This window comes from Cajanus cajan, chromosome 2 (assembly GCF_000230855.2).
Source record: "Cajanus cajan strain Asha chromosome 2, NIPB_CcT2T_4, whole genome shotgun sequence".
NCBI classification, from domain to species: Eukaryota; Viridiplantae; Streptophyta; class Magnoliopsida; order Fabales; family Fabaceae; genus Cajanus; species Cajanus cajan.
Window position 1 is genome coordinate 4,812,170 of NC_138518.1, and position 15,440 is coordinate 4,827,609.

The window sequence follows — 15,440 nt, forward strand, 5'->3', positions numbered from 1 at the left end:
GAAAGTATTTAGATATAGAGAATATATATATATATATATATATATATATTAATTTTAGTTATATATTATATGATAATTTTTAACGATATTTATAAATGTAAATTATTCTAACAAATATTTTAACAGTATTTCATTTTTTTTAAAATAAGCTAATGAAGGCATAAATCCTAAACCCTAAAAAATTAGATACTGCAATGTCTTATGTTAATTTTCTTTTTTAAAAATATAAAAAAAATCTTAATTTCACAATATAAAAATAAAAAAGAAAAATTCATAGTAAAAAAAATAAAATAATTGTTGAGTCATAAAAGGAGGGATAAGAGTAACAAATTCAAGGGAATGAGAGAGTTCGTAGTTTTTATGCTGAGAGGGTTCTTCCCCCAACTAAGATCCATTTTCATCTCATTCTACTCACAGAAACCCTAACAAATTCATCTTATATATATATATAGATATATATATATATATATATATATATATATTTAGAGATTATGATATCAATTTCATCTTTCACCTTTTTCTTTTCTTGACGTGTTTTATAAAAAAATTACCACTTAAAACTTGAAATTTCAAACATTTTTTTGTTATATAAAGAAACAAATTCAACTACATAGAATAAAATAAAGCAAGTCAATTAAAGAGAACGAACAGAAAAATAGAGCAAGTCAATGACACTATCATTTACATATCAGAGTTTCACAAAATAGGAGAATGGGATGAGAACAGTACTACAATATTATGTATGAGCAATGAATAATAGAAAAATCACTTCAAACAATCCTTCAAAATCCGTTAGGTTTGGATGGGATTGTTTTATGAATCTGGTATTTATAGATAACACTAGAAAGTCCTTCAAAATCCCTCTTACACAACAATCCTTTAAAATTCTTATATTTTTGAATACCAATGGATTGTTTTTAAGTGGTAAAAAATCTCAAATGAATACCAGTGGATTTTAATGGACTCTTTAAAAAATCTTGAAAATTCAGATTGAATACCACTGGATTGTTTTTAAGTGACATAAAATCCTGATTGAATACCAATGGACTTTTTTACTCAAAAAAAGTCTTTTAAAATCCTACGAAATCCTAAACCAATACACCCCCTTAGGATGTGTATTTTAAAACAGAAACATCTAGTCTCTTTAACTTTTAAAATAAAATTTTTTTTATCTTTCTATCAAATTAACATCTATTGATTATTTAATTTAAAAGTTTATTCATGTTCAAGTTATATGATATTTAGTACTATGACATCTTGAAATGAAAAAACTAAAAACAAATTCATGCAAATAAGATTTATTAATAAAATAAATATTGATAACTTGTTAAAATATGTACAAACAAATTTTTATGTTATTTCTTATTTTTATTTTTTTGTATATCATTATCAAATATCATATTACTTAAGTGATGACATGATGTTAATATTTGACGATCAACAAACATGAAATTAGTAGTAAAACTAAAATTCTATATTTTCAAAAATAAGGATAAAAATAGTGGATTGAAAAAAATAGAGGGATAAAAATATAATTTACCAAAAATAAATTTATTTTGATTTATATAAAAAATAAATCAAATTAAATTACATATTATTTTTAATATTTAATTTAAAAATCTTTCAAGTAAAAATTAAATTAAACTCATCTACAAGTAAGAGAGAATAAAGGCTCATCGCATTAACTCAGTCTACTCTTAAGAAAATTAGATACATTGAAGTTTAAAAATTGTACTAGATACATTTTTAAGGATGATTTCAGGTTATCCTTCGAATAGTCCCAATTCAGTCTAATTAACTACATTCTTTTAAAAATTAATTTTTTTAACAACTATAAATTAATAAACTATTATATTTAAAAGATAATATTTTATATAGCATGATATTATATATTTATGATGGTATTATTTATTTTTAAATATATATTAAAATATATACTTTTAATTTAATTTTTATAATTTATTTTATAAGTTTTTTTTGTAAAGATAAGAAAGATTACAAAGATGATCGCAACGAGGATTGATATATTAAATTAAAATGTCAAGTTGATCCAATCTTTTTTTATATTTTTGGGGTAAATTCAAACAAATGGTTTATTCAAAATTTTGGATTGAATAAGTATAGATAAATGTGACAATAAATCAAATCAATTTAAAAATATTTTGAAATTCAATCCAATAATTAGTTTGTTAAACTTGGTTTATAAAATGAGTTGAACTTTGTAACGACCCGCCTGACCATCACACAGCAAAACACAACAGCATCACACAGACAAGAGCATGCATATATATATAAGCAGCTAAAATATATACACAAGGTCTAGCTTAGGGCTTAAAAATCAGAGTATACAAAATACATCCAGAAATGCTACACTAAGTAGCTAAACAGCAAAATATCAAAACTACATCTACTGCATCTGTCAGCTACAGATCTGCCTCTACACACCAGCCTGTCCCTGCTCTACTCTCATACATAGTATAATCATTGCAGTCCAAACCACATGAAAACAACAAAGGATAAACTAGTGAAAAGAATCAACATATAAAAATATATAAGTACAACAATTAGAAACAACTACAGCTTATCAGCACATCATTCAGCACAAATAGCATTAAAACACACACTAGTGCAAAAATTGGATTTAAAATCGGAGTTTTAAGATCGGCTATAGGGTAACCGATCTTAAAAGTGATGTAGTGGCAATTTTGTAAATAATATGAACACTTTTAAGATCGGTTATTTTATGCCCGATCTTAAAAGGTATGTCTGACACAACTTTTAAGATCGGTTACAAAAGAACCGATCTTAAAAGTTGTATCAGACATCACTTTTAAGATCGGTTCTTAAATAACCGATCTTAAAAGTACTTTTAAGATCGGTTAAATTTTAATCGATTTTAAAAGTGCTACTTTTAACATCGGTTATTTAAGAACTGATTTTAAAAGTGCTACTTTTAAAATCGGTTATCTTAGAACCGATTTTGTATGTAGTATACAAAATCGGTTCATAAATAACCGATTTTAAAAGTATCGTCAGAAACCTTTTATATTTCCCTCCATTCTCATTCTCTTTAATCTTTCATTCCATTCATTGTTCTACTCTCTTGCGCTCTCAATTTCTAAAGTCTCCAATAAGGTAAATTTCGTTGTCATATTCGTTTTCTTCTTCTCATGCTCTTCTTACGTCTCTTTTCGTTTTCTAATTCTCTTCTCTATTTTCGTTGTAGGATCATTTTTGGCAAACTACGAAACTGGAACGGGACGTTTTGCAAGGAGAACGGGTTGTTCTGCTAGGAGAACGGGTCGTTCTCCTTGCAGAACGGCCATTCTGGAAGGAGAACGACCCGTACTCAGTTTAAAAAACCTGGAACGGCCCGTTCCAGTTTTGGAACGGCCCGTTCCAGTTTTGGAACGGCCCGTTCCAGTTTTGGAACGGCCCGTTCCAGTTTTGGAATGGCCCGTTCCAGTTTAATTTTTTTTCGCTGCCCGGACTTTTAAGATCGGTTGTAAAACAACCGATCTTAAAAGTTAACTTTTAAAATCGGTTAAATAACCGATTTTAAAAGTCTAACTTTCAAAATTGGCTCTTTTAAAATTGGTTACGGAATCGATTTTAAAAGTTAAAAATAACCGATTTTAAAAGCATTTTCTCCACTAGTGACACAATGCGTCATCACGCATATCAGCTCGGAGATCTCCTACAACAGCTCAGTCTTACGGCCTACAACAGTTTATATTCACAACACAACTCAAAACCAACATTCAGCACAGCACAACATAATAACATTAACAACTTAGACAACATACAACTCAGATCGGCTCAACAACATTAATCAGCTTAAGCATCATACAACACAGCTCAGCGTTACATCATTAACAACATAAATAACATACAGCACAGCTCAACTTTTCATCATATGGCATTAACATCATTAATCAACATAAACAACATTCGGCACAGCTCAGCTTAACAGCAATAACAGCTCAAACAACATACAGCACAGCCCAGCTTAACAACAATAACAGCTCAAACAACATACAACACAGCTCAGCTTAACATTATTAACAGCATGATCAACAACTTCACAACATACAACATATTCAACACATAATACGACTCACCCATCTTGTTTACAACTCAGCTATCATGCCAAATTACCTACCCAAACAACACCAATCAACCTAAGCACCTAAAACAACTTTTAACTTAACCAAATCACTAATTATGAAATGGCAACCTTCACATAAAACAGTTTATCAGAAGTTATACTACTCCTACTTTGCTCATCCTTATTTCATATGAAAGATAAGAAGATTTCCTACAACTCTCATGAAGACACCAAGTCCTAATTCCTTCATCTACCTTGTTAAAAATTCTAAAAACGGCAACAGCTATAACCAATGCTGGCAGTTTAACCCCTCTTCACTAAAACATCCATATCTAGAGTTCTAGACCTCATTTTTGGGTGATTCCAGCGCCATTGGAAAGCTAACATCCATGGCTACAAATTTTATGAAGACTCAAAGACCAACATACTCACTCCCGGCGCATTAAAATAACGCCGGACGCAAACTCAACCCGAGACCTACAGAGGTCTCCGCGCCCGGCACAATTATCCTGCACCCGGCGCAATATTAATAACCCAAACATAAGATTCACGTCTGATAGTGTGCCCGGCGTGGTTCTCCCCACGCCCGACGTGATTCACCCAGGGATTCCCCATTTCAAATCACGCCCGGGGCGAAGAACTACGCCCGGCGCAATTTCAAACAGTAACCCTCACCACTTCGAAAATTTCACCCAAAACCTGCAAAATCAGCCAACTCAAACACATGCAATCCATCAAATGAAATACATTTATAGCATACAACTTAAAAACCATATTTTTTTCAACATGCAACCATCAAACGTGTAAAAATCCCCATTTTTCTCAATTTTCCCGAAACCCCGAAAATGCACAACTCATCAATTCGGTCATCAATCTCCAGAAATCAAACAAAATTTGAGTTTCTAAACTCATTCCAAACAATCTGCAAGAAATCTAACTTCATTTACCTCGGAGGAGAAGATTCCGAGCTTCCAGGAAGAGGAAAAGGAAGAAGGAGTAAGAGAAAGCTCCGCTCTTCGCTAGCTCCACAAGAAAAGGACCACCTTAGCTCACTGCCTCAACCTAAGAGAAAGGGAAGAGAATGAGAGAATAAGAGAGTGAATGGAGAAAGGGAAATGATAAGGGTTGAGAGGAAGGGGGAAGAAGGAGGGAGCGGGTCTCACAACCTCCCCAATAACAAGAATTTTCGTCCCCAAAAATAGACTTACTTGGGAATAAGGAAAGATACTGCTCTCTGCACTGTTGCTCAACTTTCCAAGTAGCCTCACCTGTAGCTGCATCCCACAACACTTTCACCAAGCCGATAGACTTGTCTCTCAACTCCTTCAACTTGTAATCAACCACAACTACAGGCGACTTCTCAGTAGTCTGTAGGATCAACTTTGGCCCCACAACCACTGACTCACCATCTTGATACCAACACAGAGGAGTCCTACACCTCCTACCATACAGTGCTTCAAACGGCGCCATCCCAATACTAGCATGAAGTTATTATTGTACGTGAACTCCACCAGTGGTAGGACTTCCTCCCAGCTTCCCAAGTGGTTCTCCCCACGCCCGGCGTGAACCATTCAGGGGCATCCATCCTCTAGCTCGCCCGACGCACACCACTTGCGCCCGGTGGGCTCGACCAATGGAGCCCTCTGATAGTCACGCGCCCGACACCAAGAACTGCGCCCGGCGTGATACCAAACAATTCTCCAAGTTCAAGAATTTTCTTCCAAACCTGCATAATCAAGTCATCCAAACACATGCATTCGGCCAAAAACTCCACATTTTCACCCAACAACACAAAAACCAGCTCATTTTCAACATGCAATCACAAATCATCAAAATCCCCAAATTTCATCAAAACCCTGAAAACCCCAAAAACCCAATTCCATCATTCTCAGCCAAAATCATCAAATCATCAAACCATTCATGAGTTACTAAACTCATTTTCATACAGCCAGCATGAAATCTTAGTTTCCCTTACCTCGGTGTGAAGATTTCGAGCTCTGGGAAGAAGAAAGGAGAAGAAGGAATGGAGAAGAAGAAAGCTCCGCTCCGCAACAAGCTCCACAAGAAGTGCACCACCCTAGATCACATCTTCAACTTGGGGATGGAAAGGAGAACAAAAAAATCAAGATGAGAGGCTTAAGAGAGTGAGTGAGTAAGGAAAAGAGAGTGAAGAAAATGAGAAAAAGAGAGGGAGAGGCCGTGGGTCTTACAAACTTAAACTCGATAAATAAATGAATCGAATTTGGGTTACATATAATTAAATTCATTTCATTCATGATAAACTTGACATATAAATATATAATTTACTTTCTATTTAATTTTAACTTGTTAAAATTTGAAAGATTTAAACTTCAAAACTTAGTTATAATAATAATAATAATAATAATAATAATAATAATAATAATGTGTTCACATTAGAGTTTTATGTTTATGAATTAGATATTCTATTATTTTATGTAAATGAGAGTATTTTTTTATTTGTGTAGACTTTAATTATAATTATGTTTTCTTGGAGTCATACTATATAATTTTGTAAAACTAATAAAACAAAGGCTAAAAACCTATTTTGGTCCCTTATAATAATTGTTTGTTTCAATTTAGTCCCACTTTTATTTTTGGTCTCAATTTGGTCCCTAATAAATTAATTGGTCTCAATTTGGTCCCTAATAAATTAATTGGTCTCAATTTGGGACTTCCGTCCAAATTATTTAAACGGAGTTAACTGTGTGGCCACGTAGATGCATAGGTGGATGCCAATTTTTTTTAAAACACCTGGAACCAGAACGACCCGTTCTGAAACCAGAACGGGCCGTTCTGGTTACACTTTTGGTGTGTTAATTTTGCATCTAGAACGGCCCGTTCCAGGTGCAAAATTTACACACTAAAAGTGCAACTAGAACGGGCCGTTTTGATTTCAGAATGGGTCGTTCTGGTTTCAAAACGGGCCTTTCTGGTTCCAGACTGCTAAGTATAACCGATTAATGATTATAGTTCACGGTTGTGAATCATGGAAGGAAAAAGACCCAAGGTACAAAGCATTTCAAATACTAAATTTGGTAATATTGTCAATGAAAATTGATAACTTCTATTGCTAAACAGTTAGGCTATACAGTGTATTATTAAGGACAATGCAATGTATCACTAAAGACAATGGTAGCAGATTTTATTTCATTTGAAACTGGAGTGAACCACTTACTACCAAATTGACACTATACAGTAAAGGATGAAATGACATAGTATTTTTTCTTGAAGTCATTAACGATGTACCCCAACAACAACAACCTGTTCTTGAAGAGGTAGAACCTGAAGTAAAGGAAGAGGATACACAGGACTAACATTTCACCACAACCATATGCAAGGACAGATCTAAGTTAATCATAGTGGGAGCACTTGCCCCCACTAAAATTTTTTTCATTCTTTTTTTTATATATAAAATATTAATAATTTTATAAAATATATATTATTAATTATATTTTAATTAAGTTTTTATATCTAATATAATAAGTTGTAAAAAATTATAAAGTGACACTTAAATATTTCTTCAGAGAGAAAGAGAAAAAGAAAAAGTTATTACTCTATTTATAAGACAATTGTATTTTATAAAAATAAATAATTTTAAAATTTTTACCATAAAAAAATATTTTTCAAAATTATTATATTTTTTAATAAAATTAATAAAGAATATTCTATTCTCAGTCTTGGAACGGGCCGTTCTGAATCCAGAACAGCCCGTTCTACAACCAGAACGGCCCGTTCTAGTTTCAGAACGGACCGTTCTGGTGTACTGGTGGTGTGTTCATTTTGCATCTAGAACGGCCCGTTTCAGATACAAAATTAACACACCAAGAGTGCATCCAGAACGGGTCGTTCTGGTTCCAGGTGTTTTCACAAAATTTGGCGTCCACGTGGTATCCACGTATGCATCTACGTGGCATCTACGTGGTCAACAGTTAACTCCGTTTAAATAATTTGGACGGAAGTCCCAAATTGAAACCAATTAACTTATGAGGGACCAAATTGAAACCAAAAATAAAAGTGAGACTAAATTGAAACAAACAATTATAAGGGACCAAAATAGGTTTTTAGCCTAAAATAAATTATTTAAAAATAAAAAAATTTATTTTATCTAAAATTTATTAATAAATTAGAATTTTAAAAAATTTAAAAATTTTGAGTCTTGGATCCATATAATTTGAATTAATGAACCGAATAGAAATGGATGAATTTAAAAATAAAATTCATACAAAATATAAATTAAACTTGGAATTGAATTGAGACAAAATTAAACTTAACCAAATTAGGCTCATGTAAAGTATTTTCAATGGGAAGATCTAAGTTGCGTCATGCTGACAATGATCTTCCAAAGGTAGCCTAACATTCACTCTTGGTATATAATGATTTTCCACAACGAAATAACAACATTATCTGTGGAATATTTTAGAGGGCAGGCAAAGTGAAAGAAAGTCATATCATATGTCGTAGGTTGCAATTTACCAAGTGGCAGCCCTGTTCCTGTTTTCAAAAACAAAAACAAATGCCTATCACTTTCTCTCTCCTGCCCGCCCTGCCCCACTCCCCACTTTTCGCATTTCCAACCCTGCCCCTCCTGCCCGCTGTGGAAAAACCTTCCCTCTCTCACAAGCACTCTCCCGCTTTCCCCTTCACCCCACTTTCCTCTCTCGTCTATCTTCACAATTCCCTTTCTTTCTCTTCTCTAATTCTCATTGCTCTCACGCATTCACCGCTATACATGTCATTCTTTATACTCCATAACATTCTGTACGCATACCATGATGTTTTTCTTTGTGTCTAGTTCCAAATTCTTCAATTATTGCAACTGGGGTGGCTTCAAAACTTGAACTTTAAGTGGCTTTGTGTCTAAAGTTTGAGACTTCAGAGTATGGAAGCTTGTTTGTGAGAGATTTTGGAAGATGGGGTTTGGGAGTAATGCAGTTCAGGCAGGGAGTTTGGATGTGGACAAGTCAAAGAAGAAGGAAGGTGGTGGAAGGGAGAGAAAATGGTGGTTTAGATTTAGCCTCTTTGGAAGCTGCATACCTACAAGATCAAAAGTTGATAGCACCATAAGTGGCACTAGTGCCCATAATGGTAATTTTCTTTCCACATCAATGTTCCTTAATTTGTTTCATGATCTATTTGTCATTTGACATCATTTTGGGTGGCCAAATATGGTTGTTTGTCTTTACTTCTTTCGTTATATGATCTATCCAGACTTATTTTGAGTCTCTTTGGAAACAAACCTGTAAGAGTATTTCTACCCAAAAAAAAAAATATTCCCCCGTAAATAACCTCTCAGAAAACACTTATAGCTTGTCTCCAAATATACTTTGTGTTTGAGGCTGCAAATTTGTTTTAAGAAACTACATGAATTCTGAGTTTCTTGGAGCAAAAGTGATGTGAATTATTATTGTGCATTTTTGTGTTGAGGAAGTCGGAGATCTAACTAATTCATTTGCAATTTATTAAAGGTTTTTTTTATATAAAAAAAAAAAAAAAAACCCACGTTCTTTTCTGCATTACCATTGGACCACGGCATATTGTTTTCTAAGCACTGTCTGCCCTTGATCTTAGGTAAAGAGCTCAGAAAAGTATTTGTAAACGATGTCTAATTAATTGTTCTGGCAATTATATTAGGTACTTAATAACTTCACTATACGCACGATACAATGAATTGTGATGAAAATTTAGTATTGAAACTGAGAATCGTTGTTCAATCATATAGGAAATTATAGAAGTTGCTCTGAATTGGCATGAACAAGTTTGTGATGCATTGACCATTTGCACAAGACTGCTTGATTGTATTTACTATTTCGTTATTATACAACTATAACGAATTGCCATGAAGTTGTATAAAGTCAAGAATGCCATCATCAAATCAATTAATAATGTCCATTTATTTGTATTTTTAGGTGAAAATGTCAAGTCAGCGACAATTAGATCAGAGGAAAACAAATCTGCATCTGATAAAATAACAAAGGAAACAGTTGCTCCTCAAGAGTCCTCTACGAGAACTAGTGATGCAGAAAGTAGCCCTTCCACTCCAAAATTTAGTGAGGAGTTGAAGGTTGCTTCTTGTTTGAGAAAATTTACATTCAATGGGCTTAAGGTGGCAACTAGGAATTTCAGACCAGAGAGTCTTCTTGGTGAGGGAGGATTTGGTTGTGTCTTCAAGGGTTGGATTGAGGAGAATGGAACTGCACCTGTGAAACCGGGTACAGGGCTCACAGTGGCAGTCAAGACCCTCAACCACAATGGACATCAGGGTCACAAAGAGTGGCTTGTATGAAACTTATATCTCCTTTCCTTCTCCTTAATTTTAATGCCATAATTCTTACTGTGTTAACATTCTAAATTTGCTTTACTTCTTCTCAGGCTGAATTAAATTATCTTGGTGATCTTGTCCATCCTAATCTTGTTAAATTGATTGGTTTCTGCATTGAAGATGACCAAAGATTATTGGTTTATGAGTTTATGCCCCGAGGCAGTTTGGAGAACCACCTCTTTAGAAGTACACTACTAACCTTTGTATTTCTTTGGTAAACCTTTTCTATTTCTATTGCATGTCTTCGCTACTGCTTGTTTATTTCTATGTAACACCTTATAACTGCAGAAAATTTGGATGTTTTCATTGTCTTGACAGTTGTTGTGACGTATGTCAATATAATAATTATCAGTCTTGAGTTAAAATTTGGCTCAAAATGAGTGTGATTCTTGCTGTTGCTATTGCTTTTCCCAATATAAGCCTAAAATTAACCAAAAAAGATTACTCTCAATGTGCTTGGGCTAAGTATCTTAACATTTCTTGAAAGTCTTTTTAATAACAGGTATTCATCTAATCTAGCAAATAAGTGACTATAGCTCTAGGAAACTAACCAGCAAAATTAAATTTAGATCTTAAATTATCCATTGAATTCATGAAACTGCTGTCCCTATTCATAAACCTTATTCTATACACTACCAATAATTTTAATCCAGCTATTGATTTCCAACTAATTGTTGGAGTCCACAAGTATTATTCGATTCACAGGTTGAGTCTTTCATGCTTATAGAAAACAAAAACTAGAATAAAATGGTTATCTTCCAATAGTGCATTTGTTCATTTTGCTTGGCACTATGCTCTTAAAAAAGTTTCATTGTCAGACTTAATTCTTTTTTCTGATAACAACCATTATTTATGTTGAAGGGCCCCTGCCTCTTCCTTGGTCTATCAGAATGAAAATTGCGCTTGGTGCTGCGAAAGGTCTTGCTTTTCTCCACGAAGAAGCTCAGAGGCCCATAATATACCGTGATTTCAAAACATCTAATATACTATTAGATGCGGTATGTAAGTGAACTAGTCAAGAAGGTATTAATTATTTCTTATTCATCCTCCAACCCAAAAACTAAAAGCAAATATGTTTATAGGAATACAATGCCAAGCTTTCTGATTTTGGACTTGCCAAAGATGGTCCCGAGGGGGAGAAGACCCATGTATCAACAAGAGTTATGGGAACATATGGTTATGCTGCTCCTGAGTATGTGATGACTGGTGAGTTTTGAGCCTTCCTTGTTCCTTTTCAAGTACTAATGTTACTTAAACTTGATACTTACACTATATAACTGAGACTCAAGATAGATAATGCTATCTAGAATTTGCACGTGTATAATTTTAAACTAAGCTCTTGCATTTTGTAAGTTCTTGGGCTGTCGTGATTCCTTTAGTGAGAAAACCCTTATTTTGATCCTTGAAAGTTGTGTCATCACCTTAGTCCTCCAAAAATTTAGGTCACCATATTAGTTCTATAAAGATTATTTTTGTCTTTAAAAAGGCCTCAAATTTTTAATCTGTTGTCAAACTAGTTCCTCAAATATTCTTTTCATCACTACTTTAATTCTACCGTACTGTATATCTGTAGTTTGGTTGAGATATCCATTCAGATTTGGTGAAGTAGATAGCCCAAATAAATGCTGCTGTTGCCGATGCACTTTTTAAACATAAAAGGGCAAGGCATTTCTTGTTTTCCACCTACATCTTATGGCATTCAGATAGAGAAAGTGTTTGAAATGGAATATCTGCTTTTGTGATCCATAACAAACAAGTTTGTTAGGCTCCCTTTGAGTTATCCCCCATTTTCTTCCACTTTTAACTCTTTACCCACGTGCACACATTGTTCTCCAATAAATAATTTAATTAAAATTGTAAACAGTTAAATGAGGATCAAAGTTCCAAGTACTATCTATGACTATAGGCATAGTGATAGCCAAGATCGAACCCTGATACTGTATAAATTTTCCGAACTAAAAACATTATATTTTTATGAGAGATAAAGGATAGCTATTATATCAATAGAAATCACAACCACAATAGTATAAAGTGAAAAATCTGCCATTAAAACCCTTTGCAAATACTCTAACATGTCAGTAACAAACTGTCAACCACATTTTAGTTCTTCAAGTCATGACCATTTAGGGCAGAATTTTTTATTTTATTTTAACCTTTCAATGACATTACATTGTCCAACCATGTGATCTGCTTTATCCTTCACTTTATAACTCATTTGCCAAGTATGATGAATGACCATGATTAAGTTGTTAGCATCATTATTTAACAAACTCTGATAAGAAAAGGATCAATATCAACAATTATTTCAATTTTCGAAAATATGATGGTGGCATAGCGATAATTGGATATGCCTCAATTACTCTACCGTCAAACAGGTAAAAAAGGGAAGGGTTCCAGGGGACTTTTAAAAGTTTCATATTGTTAAGTTATTGAATGTTCTTTTGAAAATGTATGATCAACAGGTTTTGCCTAATGGTACCTAGAAATTGTTACCCTATGATTCATATCCTTTGTGCATAGGCAGTTTCAATATTAACCTGAGATGTGCAATTCTGATTAGGACATTTGACATCAAAAAGTGATGTCTACAGCTTTGGAGTAGTGCTACTTGAAATGCTCACAGGCCGGCGATCTATTGATAAGAGAAGACCAAACGGTGAACACAATCTTGTGGAGTGGGCGAGACCTGTACTCAGGGACCGGAGGACAGTCTACCGGATAATTGATCCCCGCCTTGAAGGCCACTTCTCGGTTAAAGGAGCACAGAAAGCTGCCCAGCTGGCTGCTCAATGCCTTAGCCGTGATCCAAAATCTAGACCCTTGATGAGTGAAGTTGTTCAAACTTTAAAGCCTTTGCCAAGCCTCAAGGACATGGCTATCTCATCTTATCACTTCCAGATTAATCGAGTAGACCGAACCATGTCCATGCCAAATCATAAAAATGGCATTAGATCACAGTTAGTATCTGTACCTAGGAAGGGTCAACCTGTGAGGACCTTGTCTAGTCCAAATGGTACACATGGTTCTCCATATCTTCATTATACCAAATCTCCAAAGCCCATTGGGTAAGAATCATTGTTCACGATCTTTAATTTGATTCTCCATTCATTCAGTTCCCACAAATTAGGCCATCATCTGTACAGCAACTGTTGTGTATGGAGAGTTTATCTGAAACCTGAGGGTATCATTGAAGTCTTCTTGTCATTATATAATCTCAAATAAGGTAAGTGCATGAGACAGTTTAATATTACACAGTTAGTAGGGAGGACTTGTCATATACAGCTTTCAAGTGGGAAACTGTTATTTACTGAAATTGTTTAACTTTTCCACCTTTTCTCAGGTTTCCTTCTTTTCAGAATGTATTTCTTGTAAAGAAGAAAAAAATTGTGGTGTTGAGTTAGTCAGATTTTTACATACTCATTGGACAATATACATTTCAGTAAATACTCATTGATGTAACATTTGTGCTAGAAAGATGTTTTTGAGTGACTTAAAAAGTGATGGGCATGCAGTAATGCAGGGTTTTGTTTGTTTTTTCTTTGGTGACTTTTTTAGGCATGTGGTTTATTTTTTGGTGTGTCAAATATGTTGTTTGTTTAGAAAGAGCTGTGTTGCTATGCACAAAGGATTCTATTCTACAGCAAGAGTGCGTGTAATGTAACCTTCAACTTTCTTGCATTCCCAACTCGGTAATGTATTGGTTATTTGATTGATAGTTTAGGTGTTCTCACTTTAAATTCTGTTGTTAAACTCAAAATGAAGACAGTTGTATAGCAGTAGTAAAGGCAACTGCTATCTTTACAATTTGCATACACAATGCATAAATGTGACAAAGAGTCTCTTTCCCTAAACTTGTGCATATCTAGGGGAAAAAAATAAGGCAAAAAATTGAAATAAATTTCTTTTATAATTAAAATTAATTTATACATAAATTATAAATAATATTTTAAGAAAGATAGTAAGAGAATTTTTACAAATTAACTTATGCATAAGAAAATTTTATTTTATGAATAAACTTATTCTATCCTAAGTGCCATTTAGAATGTTTGTTGAAAGGAAGAACCATGCAATAGCTAAAGCAAAAAAGGATGATTTTAATAGTAGAAAAACATTTAAAGAATAGAAGAAAAATTATGAATTCCTTTTGGAAATATTCAAATTTATTGTAATATGCCGTGACCTTGGAATTGGGTGCCCTTTTCCTCCCTTTGACTTATTTTAGAGAGACAATAAATTTATTTCTTAATTAAGAGAATTATAATATTTACAAGAACAAGTCAAATATTAGGATATTAAGTTTATGCAAATCCATCAACTTTTTTATAATTAGAAAATTGTTAAATTAGGAAATATTTATTAAAAAATGGTCTTCCTCTATTTATTTCAAAATCCAACTACCCAACATCTTTTATGAAAAAAGATTTGGTAGTAGGTATGGGTTAGAAAGTCCAATTTGACAAGTTGCAAGTTGGGTTGTTGTGGCCAAGATATACATGATATCTCCAAAATGGTGGCTTCACAATTCACAGGCTTGGCTTAGAGTCACGGTTGGCCACTTGGCTAGGATAAGCTTTTATCAACAAGTTTTGAAGTTTTAGTTTTCTTTATTAGTATGTAAGACAACAAATATTAATCAAAATTTATAAGAAGATGAAATACTTTGTTAAAATTCGCACAATTTTACAATCTTATTTGGTAAATCACTTACTATAGACAAAAATTTAACGAAATTAATAAACATACATCAAGAAGAAAACTTAACTGAGGATTACAATAAATATTTTTTTATTTTATTTCAAGTACGAATCGTATAGCTCAAATCTTTTTAATTTTAGAGATAGTAATTAAGGTGTGTGACTTGTAGACATCCTTTAGTTATATTAATATCAATCCAATTATAATTGATTTTTTTGAATTAACCAAACTTACTCTAACATGCGAGTTTAGGGATAAGTATGATCTAACTCTGTTCATGGATTAAATTTGATCCTT

The 15,440-nt window shown here is 33.4% G+C and overlaps 1 protein-coding gene across 1 annotated transcript; it reads left to right on the top strand.

Annotated features, from left to right (window-relative positions):
* The first annotated feature begins 8,548 nt into the window (after positions 1–8,548).
* On the top strand, positions 8,549–14,163 carry LOC109813047 (serine/threonine-protein kinase PBL34). The gene is made up of 6 exons (XM_020377154.3): positions 8,549–9,214; positions 10,036–10,406; positions 10,499–10,634; positions 11,310–11,446; positions 11,531–11,654; positions 13,009–14,163. The coding sequence occupies exons 1-6, from the start codon at positions 9,040–9,042 to the stop codon at positions 13,515–13,517; spliced, it is 1,452 nt and encodes a 483-aa protein (XP_020232743.1). The 5' UTR covers positions 8,549–9,039; the 3' UTR covers positions 13,518–14,163.
* Positions 14,164–15,440: the final 1,277 nt, after the last annotated feature.